Source organism: Notolepis coatsorum (assembly GCF_963971535.1).
Source record: "Notolepis coatsorum genome assembly, chromosome: 20".
Classification (NCBI taxonomy): domain Eukaryota; kingdom Metazoa; phylum Chordata; class Actinopteri; order Aulopiformes; family Paralepididae; genus Notolepis; species Notolepis coatsorum.
In genome coordinates this window covers 36,898,000-36,920,604 of record NC_140184.1, presented here as the reverse complement: position 1 = coordinate 36,920,604, position 22,605 = coordinate 36,898,000, and the positions used below count along the sequence as shown (strand labels likewise).

Genomic DNA, 22,605 nt, shown 5'->3' with positions numbered 1-22,605 from the left:
TTTATTTATTGTGCCATGCATCCTGATTGAAACCGGTGATAAAATGACAAGAATTTGATATATCTTTGCTGTAGTCACAGCCAGTATAGATTGCAAAGTAATTGCTGCTGTGATGCAACAGTGTCAGTGTAGATTGGGTGTTACCTCTATCTAAGGTCATGTACAAGTAAGCTAGCTGACATCTACCGTAAACACCACAGTGTTCAAAGGCACTTGGTTTTTATTAGCTAATGTTGCCATTTTCAGGTGTCAATTATCAGTAAAGGAACTATTTCTCACTTGAGGTGTAGTTTGACCAGCTGTCAACTTTTCAAACTTTGTTTATAATCTTTCTTCCAACAAGGCAGTATGTAGCCATGGGTAACTACTCCCCAAATATTCCACACAAGGCAAAGATACACAACACACTCCAGTCCAAACTAAAGGAGAACTTGAGTCAAAAGTCAGCACTCTTACCTCTGTCACTTTGATTCTTTTTGAGGACCAAGTATAAATAACGTTAACTAGCTAAGTGTTGAGTGATGTGCTCTTGTCTGCTCTCATACAGTAACGTTGGTTGGAAATAACCAACCAAAACCCTTTCAACATGTGCACAAAAACACCATAGGCTCAGTTTCACCTTGTATTCCTTTACGTTCCTCTCTCCTTCATGCCCCCCCCCCCCCCCGCTGTCAGCTATCTTAATAACTTACATAACCAATGCTCTTGACTCATGTGTCTCTGCATTATTCTCTACTTTTCTCCACCTTGTCATACTTGACATCTCTCACTTTCAGCAGCCTTTTCATCAGTTCCATCTTTTTTGTTTAATCACTCACTCGTTTCTCCTCCAATGTCTTTGTCTTCTCTATGTCTCTCACTTGCCTCCTCTTGACTTTCTCTGTCACCTTTGCTCCCTTACTTTTTAATTTAGCTTTCCTCTGCTCTTCATTCCACCTTCCCACCCACCTGCACAATCTTTCTCTGACCTTTCCTGTTGTCACATCTCTTTTCAGCTCTCTCCTTTAATTTGTCTGTATGGTCCAGCCCAAGTAATAAAGAGGGGGAAATAATCTCAAGGAATTTGGCTTGATGTTTTCTCATTACAAAAAATAAATCAATAATAAGAATATAATTAAAAAACATGTAAATAGTACTATCGTGTACTTGTCAGCCATTCAACTAAACTGCATTGCTCACCTCAGTAATGGAACAGTGCTGATTTGAAAGGATAAGAGAGAAAATGGCAACAAACTTTTTTTTTCTTCAAACAAGGTAACTGCCAAGTAGGGTGTCAATCAAACGGTGGCCATTTTAGCTGATGGACAATAACACAGTGTGATGGCAACAGAGGAGGGCAAATGTGCTGCGACGTGCTGGAACGTTAAGAGGTTAAGGAAAGGAAAAAGGAAGGGTGCATTGAATGTCATGCCACCCCGTTAGCTGCGTAATTACACCTCATCCCCTCATGTTGTTGACCTTTACTTCTGTGTCATATGACTCTGCATTATTCTCTCTACCTTTCTCCACCATGACATACCGTAATTCCTCTAATAGTAACCCCGGCTTGTATTTGTTTCAACTGTAGCGGGTACCAGGCTTGTATTAGGAGGAGGCCTGTATAAGAGGGAGGCCTATATTTCAAATTTTCAAACGGATCATAATGAATAAATCAACATTTTGTGTCAGTTTGAACCCAGTAAAATGTACTGGGTTCATTTATTGAAACCAAGTACTGTATGAAATAGTAAACAGTGCAATTACAGGTGGTCACTGGTCATTTCAACGTTTTCAAAGTGAAATCAAGTAACTAGCTCAGTATGCAGCTCAGTATATTAGTAACCCGGCTTGTATTAGGAGGCCGGCTTATAATTGCTTAGCTCAAGAGCGCACCCGGCCATTAATAGAGACCCGGCTTGTATTTGAGACCCGGTTACTATTAGAGGAATTACGGTACATCTCTCTTTCAGCAACCTTTTCATATAATATAGATATATAATAATATCTCTTTATTTGCGCTTTCTTTTGTTTAAAGGGGAACTATTTAGCTATTTCTTTCACTATTTGGGCAATTTTAGACTATTCCTGTGAGTCTATGGAACACATCTGTAAGGTTTTTTTTCAATAAAATCCATTGTTTTGTATTTTTAATCAAGTACTTTGGTGCACCACTTTCTTCCCTTACAAAATCGAAACTGTTTTTGGCTGGGCTCCACCCATACTTGAAATGCGCTTTGAGTGACAGTCACCCACCTGCACTGGCAGATACCTTTGGGGGAGAGAGATAGAGAGGGACTAATTAATTTCGCCATGGGGGGGGGAGGCATAATCCCACGGGACGATGCATTGGTAACTTGTTTCAAATGAAAATATATACCCCCGTGAATATTATTGCACGGATCGGAATACGAGCGCACGCTATGATATTTTGCAACAGGTTGACGGTGATACAGCAAGTGCTGATACGAGAGAGAGAGAGCTCTCCCCCAGTCCCATTACCTCCCACCCGTTTTATCTAGTTCTCTGTGTGATTCACGGTGTGTGACGTGTGTGAACAGCTGAAGGTCTCTGCTAAATAACCATTTCCGCATTATTTCCACTCGCTGCTCATATAAATGTATCACAGTTGATTGTGGGCGGGCGGTGGCAGATCAGCACCTCAACACGTCGGAGAGCGAGTCAATTCAGAATGGCTTGGTTCAGTGGGGGAGGATCTTGTCTCATCTGAACTGGAGGAATGGGACTGGATGAGAATTTCACATATACTAGTCAGTGTTGCTAGAAAACAATGCAAACCACTGGAAAAGGCCATTCATAAGATAGTTCCCCTTTAATCACTCACTCGTTTCTCCTCCAATGCATTTTTCTTCTATGTCTCTCACTTGCCTCCTCTTGACTTTTTCTTTAGTCTTTGCTCCTTTACTTTTTAATTATTTCCTCTGGTCTTCGTTCCACTTCCCCACCTACACTCACCCCCCCCCCCCCTCTCTCTTTCTCAAGGACATGAGGTATTGTGCAAATGTAGTGGGGCCAAAGATACAATCTAAAAGTGTCACTGCTCTATAGAATACACAGTAATAAGATAATAATCTATATATTGTAAATTGACTATTGCAAACTTCCTTCCTTGCATATGGTATACAGTCCACACAGTTGACTTAACTATTGACTTAAGGAAACAGTGATGTGAGAGTATTGTACAGGATATGTATAGATTCATATCTATCTAACCACCCACCCGTCCACCCTGATTCCACCTCTCCGTCCCCCCTCAGAACCACAAACACTTTATTTGCCAGATACAAAGAATGCCCAGGCATTTGTCATGGTACCATTAGTGCAACATTTTTCACAGCACATACTGGCACTAGGGTTGGGCATTGAAAATTGGTTCCAAATTGGAATTGTTTACAAAATTCAGATTCCAAAGAAATCGTTAAGACATTTTTATTTGGATTTTGATGATCGGTTTCTATTAAACAAATGTACCTGGTGCTAGTTTCAGTTTATGTGGCGGCCACCATAGTTTCTGCCTGTGTGAGTTGAATGGGTAGTGAGCTCCATCATGGACCACAGCAAGCAGCACTAAAAAGATTGACTTTGTTTTGTGCAACAACTTACTTTGTGCAAGAGAGGATGACTAACACCTTTGCTTGCATGGTGTACAAATCAAGTATATGTTGACGTGTTGTGCTGAAAATTAAATAATGTTTGTCTTATTCTCAACAGCGAGACAGCAAACATACTTGACCGAATTGCTCAAATGCAAATACTGTATGTATTATTTCGTAGATTAACTTCTGCAGATGGCTAGTAATGTTATAGCCAGCCTACTGCTATTCAGTGACCCAACAACATGTCACTCCATTTGGAAAGATGTCAGCGGAGAGATTTGAGGATTGTTTTATGTGGTGAAAAAGCTGCATCCCTTAGATGCTGAAGCACCAACATTTAGGTAAGCAAACCTAGAATAGAGTTTAAAAGAATAGAGCTAAGCTAGCCAGCTACCCACTACCCTGACATATACTAACAGTAACGTTTCTTGCTTGAAAAAGAGATCATTGATCTCAAGTGACTACCTGGTAAATAAAGGTTAAATAAGAAATATGCTATGTTTTTTGCAGTTATAGTAATTTACAGTGAATTAAAAAAGAATGGATTTATTATTGATAAATTAAACTGTGCAATAATTTACAGGTTCAACTGTATGAAGCCAATTGTAAATATGAATAGGACTTGTGTAAAGGTAAATTACTTTTTTTTTTTTTTTTTTTTAAAGAAAACTCTTTACCCTGCCCCATAAAGATCTGGAATCGAAAAGCAGAATTGGAATCAGAATCATTCAAATCCAAACAATCCCAACGCTAACTGGCTTGCTTGCTTTTTGAAGCCAAGAGGACCCCACAGGGCAGTCCGAGGCTTGGCTATACACATTAACCTCTTAAAATTCCGTTTTACAGCCATCTGTCGGCATGACGTATGTGTCTCAACCAACACATCAGTTGAAAGCTAAAATGGCCACCGACGAGCTAGTCAAGATGAGAAGCACGTTCAGCCACAGACTCATACCCCCCCCGACACTCGACTAACCGCCTCAGACAGTCCTTCAAACCAGCGGCCATCAGGCTCCACAACAGTGGGCAGCGACTAGCGGCCTCCAGGCTCCATAACAGGGGGCAGCGACTGCTGCCAGACATTGACCTAGGACTAATAGGAACCCAAGGAGGACAATAACACTACCTTAGGCATACTGCACCTTATGTGGATACTGTGATACTGTGAATAATGTATATTTCAGTTACCGGTAGTTAGATAGTAAATTATAACATTACCTGATGCATACTGCACCTTATGTGACACTGTGAATATATATTTCAGTTAGTTAGATAGTAAATTATATTGACATTTGTTTACACTGCTTGTGTTGTTTTTACTACCTGTACCTCCCCCATGCTGCTATGATGCCTGAATTTCCCCAAGGGGATCAATAAAGGAATATCTTATCTTATCTTATCTTGATTGACACACCGCTTGACCTATCTCGTGCATCCAATCTCGGGTTATAAGACCAAACAGCCAACGAGCGTCAAGTGACCACCTCCGGTTTCGCCTCTCAATGACCAGACAAATCACCACTGATGTTGATGATTGACCATTTGTGTAGCCAATGAAATTCTGAAAAGAATGACATTTTACTTGAGTTGGTTTTCTGAGACCAAGAAGCGGTAAAGGCGTACCGTACGCAAGAGAATGAACATGCGCCTCTGTCGGAGCGCAAGTTGCGCTGATCTGTTGTTGTCACTCCTCTGGGGGTTGAGGGTTTGTTTATGTATGTGTGAGAAGGGGTGAGGGTGGTGTATGTGACAAGAGATTAGTGGGGGAGGGGACTGAGGTAGTGTTGACTCCTCTCACTCCTTTTTGGAAAAAATTTCAAACATACCATTACATAAAGATCTTTTTTTTGTGATATGTTCTACGTACGGCAGTGTTTTCAGCTAAAAACTATAGAATAGATGGATCTGCAGGCATCTGTTTGCAAAATAATTCTGATAAATGGACAATAGCACTCAAGAGTGATTCTTCCTGTTCTGGAAGAAAATTCTGAGTGTTTCCTTTCAAAAGAGGCCAGACTTCTGCATCTGCTACAAATGGTTACAGAATAGCATCCAATTTACTTTCAGTATGCAATCGACAGGCGTTCTATGCTAAATTATGTTAATCAACATAGCAGTCAGTACTATGTCATCAACTTGATATAGTATATTGAACTTATAAGTTATAACATTCAATATATCGCCATAATCAGATAATCTTTTCATATCAATATACAGTATATAATGGATCAAAAATCACATGTTGATTCAATTGATGTTCACCATATATGACTGCAAGGTAATGGGGAGTATGATACCATATCAAACATTTAACATTCATTTTTATTTCACATTCTCAAAAGTTTCAGAGATAATTTTCTGAGAGATCTGATCTAATATTTGCATTTTATTGTAAATTTTGCATCACAATTTGAAATATCAAGAAGAACACTGACTATGAAACACTATGATTACAATGTTAGATAATAAACCTGTTTCTATCTCTTTTCTTTTCATTATATTCATCTTTCCCCCTCATGTTCTCATTTACCTCTGTATATTCTGTAATTAGACCTCTCACGCATTATTGTTCTGCCAAAATAAGGGAGGGCACTGTCGTCATGGGAAAATGTATGTATTGAACTAGCTTTGTCTGTGGTTCACACAAGCCATTTGCCTTGAAAAAGGTTTTCTAATATCCATTTCTCTTTCTGATAAGGCAGGGGATTTAGAATTTTCACAGTGGCAGTTTAAAAAATGGAAAATCATTAGCCCAAACTAGCTTAGCATTGTAGCCCAGGTAACCTGACATCACCAGTGTGGGATATTCGTGGATATCCTGAAGAAGAATGTTCTCAGTCAACCGAGGTCAAGATAATATGGTTTATTATCCAGACAGATAGAAATATACATAGTACAAGAGAGAATGGCTGAGGGCTTCGCCCCAGGTGATCAGCTGAAATGACCCAGGTGAAAAGACCTGGATTGATCTCGGGAGGAGACTTATGTAGTTAACAAGGGGGGGATGTGGTCCCATTTGATAGGTCAAATGGGGGGGGATACAGGTTTGGGGAGAGGGGCACAGGATTGGGGAGAAAAGGGGGGGGGGGCATAGGATTGGGGAGAAAGGGGAGGGGAATGTCTTATTCCACAGAGATGGGGGGGGGGGGGGGGGGGCACAGGTAAGGGGACACAGGGGTGGGGAATATCTTTACATGAGGACATTATATTATACCACACCAGCCTGATGCATTCTCGTAGTGGGGGCAATGGGGCATAACGAAATCGCAACAACCGGTCATTTATTGTTATGGCAATGTGGCTCTAGTTAGCAAAACATATTATCCTCATGTAAAACCTTTTAGTGTTGTCACATTACCAACATTTTGACTTCAATACCGATACCAGCCTGAGTATCACGATATCGATTCTAAAATGATACCACGGCAAACACCTAAAACACCAGGACATAATGGAATATAATATTAGATGACAGAACATGGAAAATTATTTGATAAATATTTAGAAAAAATTCAATAATTACATTATTCTGTTATAGCTAATCCCCGTTTGGCTTCTTAAAATCAGTTGACACACCCACTACGTAAAGCTTGCGCTCTCTTACACACACACGCTCCAGTCACTCAACTCCTAGATAATATGGCATCAGGCTATTATTCTAAAAGTATATACTAAATGAGTATTGTACCGTTTTTAATGGCTGGGTAACTATCGTGATACCTTTCTAGTATCGGTGTATTGTGCAACCCTAGTCCCTTTACCTCTTACCACAAATGCAGTATAAGGGACAAAACGATTGGTAAATTGGAAAAACTGTTCATTTTTGCCACAGGCAGAAACTAAAGGAACCAGCTCTTTTTTTGTAATTCTTTTTAATGACGACAACACTTGAGAGGGTTTCAAAAACCCAAGACAACTTTGCTGATCACATTGAAAACTACGCTGATCACTAGGGCTGTCTTAAATACTTTGAAGCTTCGAAGCTTCGTTCGATGGCACGAGCTTCGAACATAAAACAAAATCGAAGTTTAAAGAAAAAAATATTTTACATTTTTTTGCCTCAAATCTTGCGCCTCCATTCCAATGAAACGAAAGTAAGCGGCGCCTTCCCACCTCCATTCCAATGAAACGAAAGTAAGCGGCGCCTCGACTCCACCTCTCTACAACAAGCACGTGGAGATTATCTGTGTTGAAAACAACAAGGACATGTGCAGCAGACATGTCGACGAAGAAGTCATCAGACTTGTGGTTACACTTTAAAATATGCAAAGACAATGCCCAAAAAGCAGAGTGCCAGATATGCCAGAAGAAAATGGCATATCACAACTCTACAACAACTTTGTCAAATCACCTAAAAAACTTAATCGTTGTACACGACGGCGACGCCACACAAAACATTAATAAGGCTATGCCTATGCTGCTATGACTAATGTGTTACCAAGTTGGCTAATTTAATTGTAGTCATCTGCTTTTGTAGGTGCATTGTCTGATATAATTATAAATGATAAATTAAATATAATATAATTGTTTGCTTGATAGACGAAGGTTGCAACATAATTATGTAATGTCATGTCGTTGGCTGTGAGAGCAGCCCCACTGCACCCAGGCAGCGCAGCCGAGTGAAACCTTGTTGGCTGCGTCACAGTCACGAAAGGGGCTACTTAATTAATTAATCCAATCCACTTTATTTATAGAGCACATTTAAAAACAACAAAGTTTACCAAAGTGCTGTACAAGTCCCACAACATAAGATTAAAAAAAAAAAAAAAAAAAGGTAAATATTATAATTTTTTCGAAGCTTCGAATTAAAATCGAAGCTCGGCCCCGAAGCTTCGATTGCCAAAAAAAGCTTTGAAGGTCAGCCCTACTGATCACATTGAAAATGACGCTGATCATATTGAAAACTATGCTGATCATAGTGACAACTACGCTGACCACATCCTGTCTCTATTGTTACATTGATACAAAAACATAACAACCATTGCATAACAGAGTACGGTGACTTAGGCTATTTTAAACAAAATAAGTCATGACATAGGCATTTTTTTCTCTTACATACTATTGTCATAGTAACATACAGTTGTTTTACTTGCCTAAACATTACAAAAGTAGCACAGTTGTGGAAAACTTTAACATCCTGAACAGGTGGGTTAGATCTGTGGTCAGCCCAGCCGTGTTATCAGACCCAAGTAGGAACTTACAAGTGGGGCGGGAACTATTCTAGTCGCTGTGGTCCACTTGGTTGACCTGAGAAACATCAAAATGTAACTTTCCTAAACATAACTGTTTTTTAACTTGCCTAACCTTAACCAAAGTCCCACTCGGGTGCTGTGTTCACACAGACTATTGATGAGGGAGGTTGTCATAGTAGTGGTGGGCCACTCTTGGTAGTACCGGCTTCATTGCCTGCAAATCGTTGAATTTCCTGAGAGTAATCGGTAATTGGACAGGAAAGAGTCGTTCCCAGTGGAACGCTTTCTTGGGGATGCTGACTCGCTGAGTCAGTTCCTCCCAGTCAGACTCAAAATCCAACTTGTACCGAATTCTACCATCTCCTGAGTACTGGAGAGCCCGAAGGTCATGGACTGTGGGGTCGCCAACTTTTCTACCTGGTCGGATGTTGGTGACATAGGCCCCAGATAACTTCATGAAATCGTCGTGATATACCTTGGTGACCTTGTATGGGGATGGCCGCAAACGTGCAGTGTCAAAGATGACAATGTAATCACGTGGAGTGTAAATATCTTTAGTGGTACGCCGTTCGATGCATGCATGCATGGAGTCACACTCCATCTGTGTGTTCCCTGCAACCAAACATTTCTGTTCTATGGTGACACCATGCTTTATGGCCAGATCTAGGTATGCGTTTGCAATGGTACAACACCGATTTTGGTAGCGCAGCCATCAGACCAGATTACGACTTTTTTGACGCTTGATTTTGTTTTATAGTACATTGTACTCGCCTTTGTCTTAGGGCACAGAAGAACGCACTGAAGGTCCATTGTCCACACTGAGAGTTCATCACTGGATTCCTGTTTATCCCTTTCCTTTTCATCCTGAGCTTGAGCCTTTAATTTTTTGTGAGTAGTATAGGTATCCTGATCTATATTTCCTACCCTGGCACCGACACATACATCACACTGGTCATTTCGTGGTCTGAACACAGAGTATTTCTGTTCACTGAACGCCTGTCGGAAATATGTCTCACTCACGACCCGTGCTTCACTTTCACCAGCAGCTTTCTGGTATTCCTTGTACAGGTCACTTTGAATTGTTCCCGGCTCCAGAAACTTCTTATCCTGATAGGAGTGAATCTGGCGGCAGTAATGGGATGGAACGGTAGGCAGCCCAGAGAGCCATTCGTTCAGGAAGGTCTGGTCAGCATCAGATATGGGCACTGTAACTGAGGGGTACAATTCCCTGACTGTATTGATAAGTATGGTATCATTAAACCACTACCGCTTTATGTACTTTAACTACTGGCCACACAGTACATGATATAGATATGATGAACACTTTCCCACCATGAAACCAAGTCCACACAAATGTATAAGTCGAATATTTAATATATAGCAAAGGGTATATACAACGTTCACTTAATGACATTTATGATTTGAATGCACTTGTAAGGCAAATGAGTATTCGTAGGCAAATCAACATTGAATGTCCAATCTCTGGTTACGCAGGAAGCAAGTATACAACCTGGTTCTTTAGGGAACTATAGCGATGGTACTTAATGATTATAGCTGGATATACTAAAGGGGGGTCCTGCTGGTTGTAAGTCAGTAGGGGGGGGGGGTTAGGAGAGCCGCCGGCGATATCCCATCTGGCCAACGATTTCTTGGGAGAATTCAGAGTGCTGAACACGGTGCCCACAGAACCTTGGTCCACAGATGAATACAGCTGGGCCCTCTTGTAGACGGTAGCTGCCGGTCCACAACGAAGAGACGTGAGGCGACCTCACTCGGGGTAGAGCGCCGTCTCACCTGGACTCCTCTCGCGGGGTAGTTCCAACACTCACCAGTGTTGGCTGTTATCCATGGCATAAATCAAAGCACCCAAAGCAAGTAGATAATCCAAGCCGTGTAGGGCTCGCCGTCGTCCGGGTAAGGTAATCCAATGTGCAGGTCCACTCGTCCTAGCCCAGAACTCCTCGGATGAAAGCACCACACGTGGTCTGCCCAGCCTGGTTAAGACTCTAGATAACGCGAGGAAACGATGGGGGTACTACTCACTGTATAACTCTAACCGAACGATGCACCATACATAATAGACTATTATTAACTTAATAGAAATACGTCCCACTCGACGGTATAGTGCCAAACTATGACAATTCAACTATTAATCCACACGATGTCTCAATGCCATTCTGAGGCCAAGTTGACCATACTGCACCACACGTGTATCGTGGGTGAGGCTTAACGTCTTGCCACTAGGTTGGAGGGTAAAGAACTAAGGGCTAAGGGACTAAAAAGAAAGTTCTACTTTACTTGCGCCATATATATATGCGCTGTGAACAAATAGTACCATTCGTATTTCGCCAGACGTATTCCTACGCGGAACCGGGCTAGTAACGACATGTTCGTCGGCACGATTGAACTTGAACCAAGGGGCTTGGCTGCTGGCGCCAAGTTCTTGTCCAATGAGAGAATGAAACTATTATGGGCTGTTAGTAGACTAAAGGGATATTCAGTGTATATGTACAAGGAATATACAAGGGATATCAAACGATATACAAATACTATTAAATATATATCCATAAATAAATATATATATTCGGTTTAATCTGATCCTTCACAACAGGCACACATGGACCTAACAAGTGCAAAGAAAATATGGAAATTAGAATAGACTTGCAAGGGAATTGAACTAAGATCTTGGCCCTTCAGTCACATCATTCCTGGATAATAACCCCCCCCCCCCCCTGCAATTTTAAATCTAATTTACAAGCATTCTTTATTTCGGAGTTACTTACCAGTCTTATTGCTCCTGGGTTTGGGCAGAGCTTTATTGGCGTCCAGAGCTAACCATAATCCGATGGTTCTGGGGGCTATGCCAAGGGTTGAACAGAAGATACTCTTACACACAGGTAGTTTACATCCATCTGCCTGTTGCAAGTGGTATAACTGAGACTTTGTTCTCCTTGATGCATTACCAGCTCTCTTCTGCTTTATAGGCACCTGCAGGTAAAGGAAAGTAAAATAGCCAATCAAGATACATTACATTTAAAGCTGGACTGAAACCAATTAAGGAGGCAGTAGATGACAAATTTGATTATGAGTAACCGCTTACATTTTCTACTAAAGTCCGGACATTAGGGATGCACCGAAAATTCGGCCACCGAATGTTTTCGGCCGAAAGAGTTTTTTCACCGAAAATATATCACAGAAACAGAAGCAACCTGTAACCTAACGTGTGTTGTTGTGATGATGTCATCAAAATGCGGATTCATTACATGCGCGCTGTGAGCTCTTCAGTCCTGCGTGATACTCCTCTTGGGACTCGGGAGCAATGCATCTCCTCGGGAGTCGCGCTGTTTCTATGTAAACTCCGAGCGCAACGAGTCCAATAAATGCGTCTTTAACATACTTTATCCTTATTTACTATATGCCTGTTGCGGTTAATCACTGAGTGATCTAATATGCATATTATTCAGAGCGAGAGGGGGAGGGATTGTGTTTCTCACATTGACGCTGTCTGTCGCGCGTCTACTGTGCCAAAGTCATCTGGGGACCAGAAAGGTGTGCTCAGTAGAGCACAGATGTCCGTCTCTCTCTCTCTCGCTCTCGCGCTCGCTCTCTCTCTCTCTCTCTCTCTCTGATTGAAAACTTTATTAACAGATTGCAGAATGGGTACAATACAGTACAGCTCAATACACACAATTGTTAAGGGGATGCAGACCAGAGAAAGACTTTCGTCTTGTTTACATCAGGGTCCCCCATTTTCAATTCATCAGGACATATGACATACATGACATACAGATAGACAGTACTGCTACATCTATACATTTATGACATACCAGATTTGCAAATACAGTACTGTTTGTGATACAAAATAGTGACCCATAATAGTGATTATTTATTATTTAAGTTAAGTTTTGCCATAATCATATATTTTTCCATAATCAGGTAGCTGAACAACATTGGTAAAAGAAAATTCTATTCTATGAATAGCTTTCGGTTTTCGGCCAACTGTTTCCTATTTTCGGTATTGGTTTCGGCCAAGAATTTCCCATTTGGTGCATCCCTACCGGACATACACCTTGCGTGTGTCCCAGGACGACATGGTCCAGAATTGGTTGAAGATATCTCTTCTCTCTTCACCACTCAGCAGCTCACAACTTCGCTTCTTTGACTTCAAGCAGTGCTGTGATGTGCAGGGTGGTCCCATGGTCTTTGGCTGTTTATCCTGTCCCATTTTATTTTTGTAACATTCCCCCTTCATGCGCTTCTCTTTCATCACCAGTCGCTTCCACGTGTGTGAGCTTGGACGCTTATGACGTTTAACAACAAAAAGCTTACCAGATTAAATCAAAGTTAAAGATGAAAACATTTCATATGTGATGAGCCTCTGAAGTCATGCCATGCTGTATGTGTATAAATGCACAAGTCACATGAGTGAGTTAGGCAGAAAGGGATTTTTTAACATAACAAGTGTTCTGATTGGCTGAGGACACAGCCACTAAGCCAGGGTGGTGCAGCAGTGTGAGGAGAGTAGAGTTAGGCAAAAATATCAATTTGGCCAAAAAATGACTTAGGCAGTTATCCTACGAGGCTAACGATATGTTAATCCCTTATGTGCTCCCCTCCAGTGCGGCCACCACGGACGAGGAGCGGCAGCACCTGCAGGAGGTGGGGGTCTTCCACCTGGGAGAGTTTGTGAATGTCTTCTCCCACGGCTCCCTGGTGCTGCAGAACCTGGGAGAGAGCTCCACGCCCACCCAGGGCTCCGTGTTGTTTGGTACCGTCAACGGCATGATCGGTAAGCATGAACATGAACTCAATCTACTGGCTTTCACTCCTGTTCTTTATTTATTTCTCTTGTTCTTGTTCTTTATTTCTTTTTTTGTTTGTTCCTGTTCTTTGTCTTTTATATCTTTGTCACTTATTTTTCTTTCATTCTCTTTCCTGTTCTTTATTTTTTTCTTTATTTGTTTCTTTACTGTTTTATCTTGGCATTGTCTCTTTCTTTCTTTTTTATCCTTCGTTCATTCTTGCTCACATTCTCAGATCCATGTATCATTCTAGCAATGTATGTATCATTTTAACGGCCATATCATGTAATACACGTGATAGAGAAATGCATGAAAACATGGTGGTTAATAAAATAAAAATTAACTAAGGTAGACATTTTTAAATATATACAATTTATAATATGACCCTTGATGAATTGATTAAGTTCCAATTGTATTTTCCTAAGTTCAGAGTTGAGTGTCACTTTCTTGTTATTTTCGAGTGAATTTGACACAAAGTTGTGTGAAGCCAATTTATCTTTTAGTGACCGTCTCAGCTCTGATCTTACATAGAATCAGAAAGAAAATCCATTTCTTATAAGTGAAGAGAAAAATATTCTATGCGTTATCTATTACACCAATAATAAGTACAATAATAATAATAATAATAATAATAATAATAATAATAATAATAATAATAATAATAATAATAATAATAATAATAATACAAAATAAATAAGTAATAAGAGAAGCTTAAAAGAATTGTCTGATAGTCTTGACTATAACCTAACCATTCTTTATCCAACATAACTACAGACCGGAGGTCGCGCTATACTTTCTAGTTTTCTGTCATGATGACGGACAGGGTCATAAAATGAGCTATAGCAGGGGCTTTGTTATTGTTGTTGAACTAGCAAATGGATTGTGTGTCTCGCCCTCTCGTTACAGGACAGGGCAGTAGTCTACTATGCATTCACTCACCACAGTCAATGTAATATTATTTTTTTTTACCGTCGATGGCCTTTTATATTTATATTGTTTCCTCACTTACTCTGTGAGGCGGGCCCTGAGTGGGCTCTGCCAGACGTGACCCACTCCAGTGGCAGGTGGGGAGTTTGCCTCGGGCGGTCCACCTGTCAAACGGTAACGCATTGTCCTAGGCGAGCTCAAATCAAATCAAATCAAATGACGGACAGCCTTTAGATTTTTCCGTCATTGTTAAAAATGATTACCTTACCTTTTCACCTGCTACTGTTATTTTCATCATGTGTTATTATCCTGTTTTGTGTGCAACAATGTGGTTGACAATCAGGCACTTTTGTAAATAAGTGTCTCTCAATATCTGATTGCATTAGTGTTTATCTCCTTGACAGAATCGCAAAATCGCAAAATCACACCCACCAAAACACCCATGCTCATCAATAACCAACCCATTTCAGCCACAGACGCATTTAAATACTTAGGAACACACATCAGCAACAAACTCAACTGGGATCATCACACCACTCATTTACTTAAAACAGCCAACCAAAGATTATTTCATTTAAGACAACTCAGGAAGTACAAGGTCAGGAAGACATTAATGATTCAATTTTACACAGCTATCATACAAAACATCATTTCACTCTCCATCACTGTTTGGTACGGCAACACACCCAAACACACACTACACAGACTAGACAGGATCATCATTAGGGCATCCAAAATCATCAACTGCACACTCCCCACCCTGGACTCCATACATAAACATCACACCATCACACGCGCACACAAAATCATCAGTGACCCCCTGCACCCAGCTCATCACCTCTTCCAACTCCTCCCCTCTGGTAGAAGGTTTAGGTCACTAGGTAGTCGCACGGTTAGGTTCAACAACAGTTTCTTCCCCAAGGCCATACAATTACTCAACTCCAACTCATCCTAATTTCACCCCCTGCTGTTATGTTATGTTATGCATGTTATGTTATGTTATGTTGTTGTTGATGTTATGTTGTGTTCCATCATCCATGTGGTGTATTGTCGCAGCTACCACCTGCACCGTGCTCAAATTCCACCGGCCTGGCCGTGTGGCAATAAAAGAAACTTGAAACTTGAACTTGACTTGTATTTATGTGGACATAAATAAATCATTCAAATGTGTGTTTTTTTCCAGGCCTGGTGACCTCTCTGTCCGAGGGCTGGTACAGCCTCCTTCTGGACCTGCAAAACCGCCTCAACAAGGTGATCAAGAGTGTGGGGAAAATTGAGCACAGCTTATATCCTTCTTATGCATGATTACTGCTTGTCACACACAGAGTACACGATAAAATATGAGAGCATGAGTATTCTGATCCTAACTTACACTCTCCACTGTTATCTCCCTGCCTACAGTAGACAGATATGGAATTCAGGACTCAAAGGTATCCAGTGTTTGAGCACTAGTTTATAATTGGCGCTATAGCTCACAGAATAATTGTGTATCGGGTGTGTATCCAGCAGCATGTGCACAAGGATGCACAAGTGTACCACGAGCGCGGGGGTGTCGTAGAACACTAAGAGTGCACTGGAGGCGTGTAAACATGCCCTTGGCTTGTGTTTCAACTTGATTGGTCTACCATATGATCCTCCTCAAAAGCAATCATGGTTAGAGGAGGTCATTACAACTTTGCCAAAACTGGAAGTCACTTGACAAAGGTTACGGTATATGAGGACATTTATTCAGCTTGTAGAGACTATAGAACAATAGAGAAAACTGTCCATTGGGGTGGGAATATGAGTTGACAAGAATAACTGCAGCCTGATGTGTATCACTGTGAGGGTCCTAACATACAAGAAAAAGGTTAAGAACCATTTCTATACCAGCAGTAGGCCTGGGGACATTGAAGGTGAGGTGCATGGACAATGATGGTTGCTATTATTAGCCTTGACGGTGAGCGATAGGCTACCTTGTTTCAACAATTCATTCAATGGTTTGTGGGAGGCCACCTTGGCAGGCTGTGACAATGTGTGACATACAATCAGGTCCATAAATATTTAGACATCAACACAATTGTCATCATTTTGGCTCTGTACACCACAACAATTAAACAATCAATATGCGCTTTAAGTGCAGACTTTCAGCTTTAATTTGATGAACAGTATAGGAATTACAAAAATTTCTATATGTGCCTCATCAACTTGTACCAAAATGATAGGAAGAGAAGAGTAAAGAAAGGAACTGATCATGATCTAAAGCACGGGTGGCCAACCCGCGGCTTGCGGGCCGCATGCAGCTCTTTGCCCGTCAATGTGTGGCTCCTCCATCCATTGATGAATAAAAAATATATATATAATAAAAAAAAAAATTATTATTTGAACGTAGAATAAACATTTAAAACACTTTTTTTTAATGGTCCATTTGCATGTTCTTGGTATCTGATTCTAGGGACATCTATGGATCTCAGGGAATGTATTCCCAGTGTCAGAAATATTGCGTCTGTTACTAGGCTTGAGTAAATTGTAATGAACCAAATGAGAATATCAATATTTTTTTTATTTTTTTTTTTATCTTTGACTGTGAATAACACCATGCACAAATTTACCAGACCTGAAAAATCTAAGCAAATGAATAAAGGGAAGATGATTAAACAGAAGGTTTTGTAGATGCAGTACTGAATTCTGCCATCCGGACACATGCAATTTGAAATATGATTATAGAATATCAGGCCTATAGATTACCTTATTATGGCCAAGTCGCACATCTATGGATCAGGCCAAATCTCCCCTTTCCAATGGCAGAGTTCAATCTGGATTTAGTATCACCAGGCGTGATTCACAAACCGTGAATGAAATCTACTGTAATACACATTTTTATTATGTAAATTTCTCCACCATTTTTCGTCCGATTGCAATGCAGGTTTTTGCTAGACATTCACAGAAAGGTAGAGAAACTAACTGCGTTCTGTTTTATGGCAATAACGTTTGTTTGTGGGAGATAATCCCGAAAAATAAGAGAAATAAATAAGTAAATCCAGAAGTAAGATGATTGACTGGGGCTGGCGTGAGCTGGGTAGTGTAGTTTTTTTAAATTCGAAAGCCCATTGAAAGCCCTGGGTCTCTTCCTTCAAAAGACTACACTCACTTTTGGCTGCACCACTTCCTCCCGTCAATATGCGCCGGTTTCCGACTGAATGCCCTGTGTTTTCTATAATCTTATATACTAATAATAACAGTTCAAATTAGGGATGCTCGATATTGGCTTTTTTACCGATACCGATATACCGATATTGTCCAACTCTTAATTTCCGATACCGATATCAACCGATACCGATATATGCAGGGTTCCCCCCCCCCCCCCCCCCAAAACGAAATAATTTCAGGTAATTAACATTACATATCTCTTGTTGTGGAATTAACACAACATTATGCATACTTTTGACAATAAATAAAATCAGAATTTGTTCTTACTTGCTTGCCTGGGTAAATAAAGGTTATAGAAATGTAAAAAAAAAAAAAAAAAAAAACGTTTTTTTATTTATTTTTTTAACCGATACCGATATTTTCCGATATCACATTTTAATGCCAATATCGGCCGATAATATCGGACATCCCTAGTTCAAATCATTGGTAAACAAACGTAATGCTGAAAATATACACTTTGACTGCTGTTTTGACAGGGTTATGGTCTTTACTCTTGGCTACATTTGAAAAGAAAACGTAACATTAATTCATACATTCTGTAGAGATGGATTTATGGCGTGATGTCATTTACGGTCCAGTACCGGACCGCTCGGGCGTAAGAGGTTAACCCTGTGAGGCCCAAATAAAAAAGACATTAGCAACTTCAGAGGCCAGAGGGTGGGACCTATAAACCCATTTACTATCCAATAGCATTGTGAGGCTGAACAACACGACCCATTGACTATGTACATGAGCTTAAACATTTTTAAATAAACATTACAGACTTTTTTTTTTAAATGGCTAAAAGTGATCTTGTAATTTCAGTCTCACAGGTTACTTTTAACCCTGTGAGGCCCAAATAAAAAAGACGTTATCAACTTCAGAGGCCATAGGGTGGGACCTACTGTATAAACACAGGTGCCACAAGGGTGCCATGACTAAAAAAAAGGCTGAGAAACGCTGGTATATATGGTGTGGCTCTTTGTGGTACCACAGTAATTTTTGTGGCTCTTAGTATCTGACTGGTTGGCCACCCCTGATCTAAAGCATACCACCTCATCAGTGAAGCATGGTTGTGTTAGTGTTATGGTGTGGGCATGTATGGCTGCCAATGGAACTGGTTCCCTTGTATTTATTGTATTTATTGATTGATGATGATTGAAGTGTTTCGGGCAATTTGCTCATATTCAGCCAAATGCTTCAGAACTCATTGGACAGCGCTTCACAGTGCAGATGGACAATGACCCAAAGCATACTTTGGAGGCAACCAAAGAGTCTTTTAATGTAAAGAAGTGGAATGTTATGCAATGGCCAAGTCAATCACCTGATCTGAATCCAATTGAGCATGCATTTCACTTGCTAAAGACACAACTGAAGGGAAAATGCCCCAAGAACAAGTAGGAACTGAAGACAGTAGAGGCCTGACAGAGCATCACCAGGGAAACCCAGTGTCTGGTGATGTCTATGGGTTTCAGACTTCAGGCTGTCATTGACTGCAAATAAGTGATAATTCGATTTATGATTGTTAGTTTGTCCAATTACTTTTGGTCCTTTAAAAAAAAACAAAAAAAAACGGTTGTAATTCCTACACTGTTCACCTGATTTGGATGTAGAATTCCAAAAATGTAAGCTGAAAGTCTGCACTTAAAGCACATATTGATTGTTTCATTTCAAGTCCATTGTGGTGGTGTACAGAGCCAAAATTGTGAACATTGTGTCAATGTCCAAATATTTATAGACCTGACTATAAATTATTCAAGACAGGCCACTTCTTGGAGCTCATCAGAGTGGCATACAGACGGAACGGATCTAAAGAACCGTGAAAACAATAATTTGAAGTCTTGATTGTGAATTACTTCAAAGAGACTCGTTGTAGACCATTTTGAGTTTTGCTAGTACTGTAAAAGAAAATTATAATAATTATCTTGATCCTAAATAATTTAGGCCATTGTGATATGATTATTGCACTGATGGCAGTGAAGAAGATGAATATGTCCGTCTTTGTTCTGCTATGTTCTGCATAGATTTCCCAGCAAACAGGTTCTATTAACACATTAATGTTTCTGTACTTTCCATATCTGACTACATTTTGCCCATCACCTACCTTTTTGTTAGTTTTACGTTGACTGACTTCCCACACAAGTATATTTTACCATGTGCCAGACGATGAGAATATGATCCCAGTGCTGAGGCCTCAGGCCAAGCTGTGTCTTGTGTGTTGTGTGGGTGAGTGAGAGGTTATTGGATCTTCCTTGACTCCCCGGCACCTGGAGGTCTTTCCACACGGAGCGCAAGACTGAGCAGGCCACGGGCTTCATCGACGGAGACCTAATCGAGAGCTTCCTGGACCTCGGCCGGGCCAAGATGCAGGAGGTAGTCAGTACCCTACAGGTAGGGACACACATTCACACACACACACACACACACACACACACACACACACACACACACACACACACACACACACACACACACACACACACACACCAACACCAGGGAATCGACCTGGTAAATAAAGTTGACTGGACAATGGCCCCCTTGTGTGAGTGTTGCTGTGCATCTCCTCCAGCTGGTTGTTGTGGAAGCTGAGAGTTGTTCTCCTTGTGTGTTTCAGATCGACGATGGCAGTGGCATGAAGCGCGAGGCCACAGTGGACGAGGTGATCAAGATTGTGGAAGAGCTGACGAGGATCCACTAGCCCCACCTATTGTCCAGAGCGTCCGGAAGAGGGGGAGGGAGGAATTGGTGGGAGGAGGAATGGAGGGTAAGGGAGGGATAAGGGAGGTGCAGGGGATTTGTAAATAATTATAAATAAACAGTGTGTGCATGTCCGTCCTTCAGACTTCAATAAATTGACATCTGTTAAGACCCTGAAGGTGCAACACACACCCAGGGCAGTATTCTTATTTAGGGGTGTAACGATGAACAGTTTTCAGATTCCATACGAATTTAAATTTCTGTAGTCTCGATTTGATTTTCAGTATATATATATTTTTAATGCGTTAAAATGTATTCATACTACAGAGCTCTATTATAGATTATATACTACAGCTTGGTTTGACACAAAAAAAAGGTCAAACAATGAAAATGAGCCCTAACGTTATGCTAATAGCAGTAGCCATACCATACCACCAGTTACAACAGAGGGGGAAATAAGAGAACGAGAACCCGAATCATCAATATAGTTTTACATTTCGATACACTGTATTGAACATACAACATTTTTTATTTTATTTAATTTTTTTTTTTATTCTGCAAATCTGATATTGTTACGGCCCTAATTCGTATCTTAGACAAGAAACCCTAAACCAAGTGATTAGCATCTTATTGGACAACGAAAAGATCAAAGCAAATGAATTGGTCTGTGCGTGCGCGTGTGTGCGTGAGTGTCTATGCGTGTGTGTTCTTGTTTGTGTGTGTGTGGATTAATATATGACTTACTGTATATCGTAGGAGGGAAAAAAACGTATTTTCTTTCTTGCCAGAAATATACAATGAGTCCTTTTTGTCTATAATACAAAGGCACTGAGTTTTTTTCTTGGTCAAGTCACAAGGTTAGGAAATGCTCTATTTCCTAAGGTTTGATTCTTGGATTTGGCCGAGATCTGCATTTCAAGGGAAAATCCACCCTAAAACAGAATGTGCATTGTGTTATTCCAATGATCTTGGACAGTTAAGTCAATATCTATAAACATAGATAACAGTTTGCCCAAGCTGTAAATCGGAGCATCAAAACTTAGTGATGTCATCGAGAGACTCATTTTGGTCCATTGACTTTGGATTAGTCACAGACTTTGTGGGCTCAAATAATGTTTATTTGAGCTATTGCATCCAAATGAGTTATGTAATTGTAGGGAATTAGAAAATGTACCCATATACCAATAAAATCACCATGGGTACTGTCAGTGTCCTAGAAGTTGTCCATTATTCACTGTCTGGAGCAGCTTCAGGATTTGTTGATGACACTTGATGACATTGTCACTAGAATATTGTCTCTGGTGTGCTCAGGTTAAGGAGAAACTAAGTTGTACAATATTATAGAAATAATAATGTGAATTCTACTTTGGGGTGGATCTTCGCTTTAAGTAAGGCTTTTGTTGAAGTCTGGAGTATACATGATGTGTGAGGAAAGAAAAGTGCAAAATGATAGATTTGTAGCTATTTTGTCTTTGTGAAGTGTTCTCCATGTTTCTTTTAATAAAGATTGCTTTAGTACCATCGACATCCGTTTCTACTACCTTTGTGCCTCCCGTTCCACCTTTTATTTTCCCCACTAGTTGGCCACTCATATTCACACAGTGGCCATTTTGCACCTATGTCACACTCAGGTTGTGGTCCTTTCCACCCTGTCCACCTTGTTCCAAGTTAATAAAATATTTGTTGAAGGGCTTTGCAATACAGGGATGTTTCCGCTCGAGAATCAACTATAGTGGCCCATTATGTCATTATTTCTGTTAAAGATTGATTCTCGAGTGGAAACATCCCTTCATTGCAAAGCCCTTCAACAAATATTTTATTAACTTGGGCAAGATGAATCACGTCCTGTAAGACTGCAGGTTTTTGGTGATTTTGCTGTCTGATGGATGAATTATATTTAATTTCAGAAAGCTTCCTCAATATCTGTAGATTACAAGATCTGCTGGATAGCTGTTCTCAATCAACACTACTGCTCTCTCAGGCTGGCAGGCTTAACAGATCTACGTTAAATGTCTTCAGCTCTACCTGTCAATAAATCCCCATGGTATCACGGCAAACTGTTGCAATCCCTTTAGATATTTTTCAGACCTGCCGATTAAGCAGTGTCATCTAAACTCTTTTTTTCTGGTACCTCATTAGTGTCTTTCCTCATATACATATTTCTTCTTCACTCTGTGTAAAGCAGGGTGATTCATTGGAAGATTAGAAGATTATGACTGGTCACAG

At 40.5% G+C, this 22,605-nt stretch overlaps 1 protein-coding gene across 1 annotated transcript in view; it reads left to right on the top strand.

The window, feature by feature from the left end:
• Positions 1-21,904, top strand: part of ddb1 (damage-specific DNA binding protein 1) — a 174,756-nt gene extending 152,852 nt beyond the window's left edge. Inside the window, exons 24-27 of the mRNA XM_084337444.1 lie at positions 13,405-13,574; positions 15,698-15,800; positions 19,950-20,073; positions 20,297-21,904. Coding sequence (XP_084193570.1) covers positions 13,405-13,574; positions 15,698-15,800; positions 19,950-20,073; positions 20,297-20,380 — 481 coding nt within the window. The 3' untranslated portion in view covers positions 20,381-21,904. The remainder of the gene's footprint in view (positions 1-13,404; positions 13,575-15,697; positions 15,801-19,949; positions 20,074-20,296) is intronic.
• The last annotated feature ends 701 nt before the right edge of the window (positions 21,905-22,605 follow it).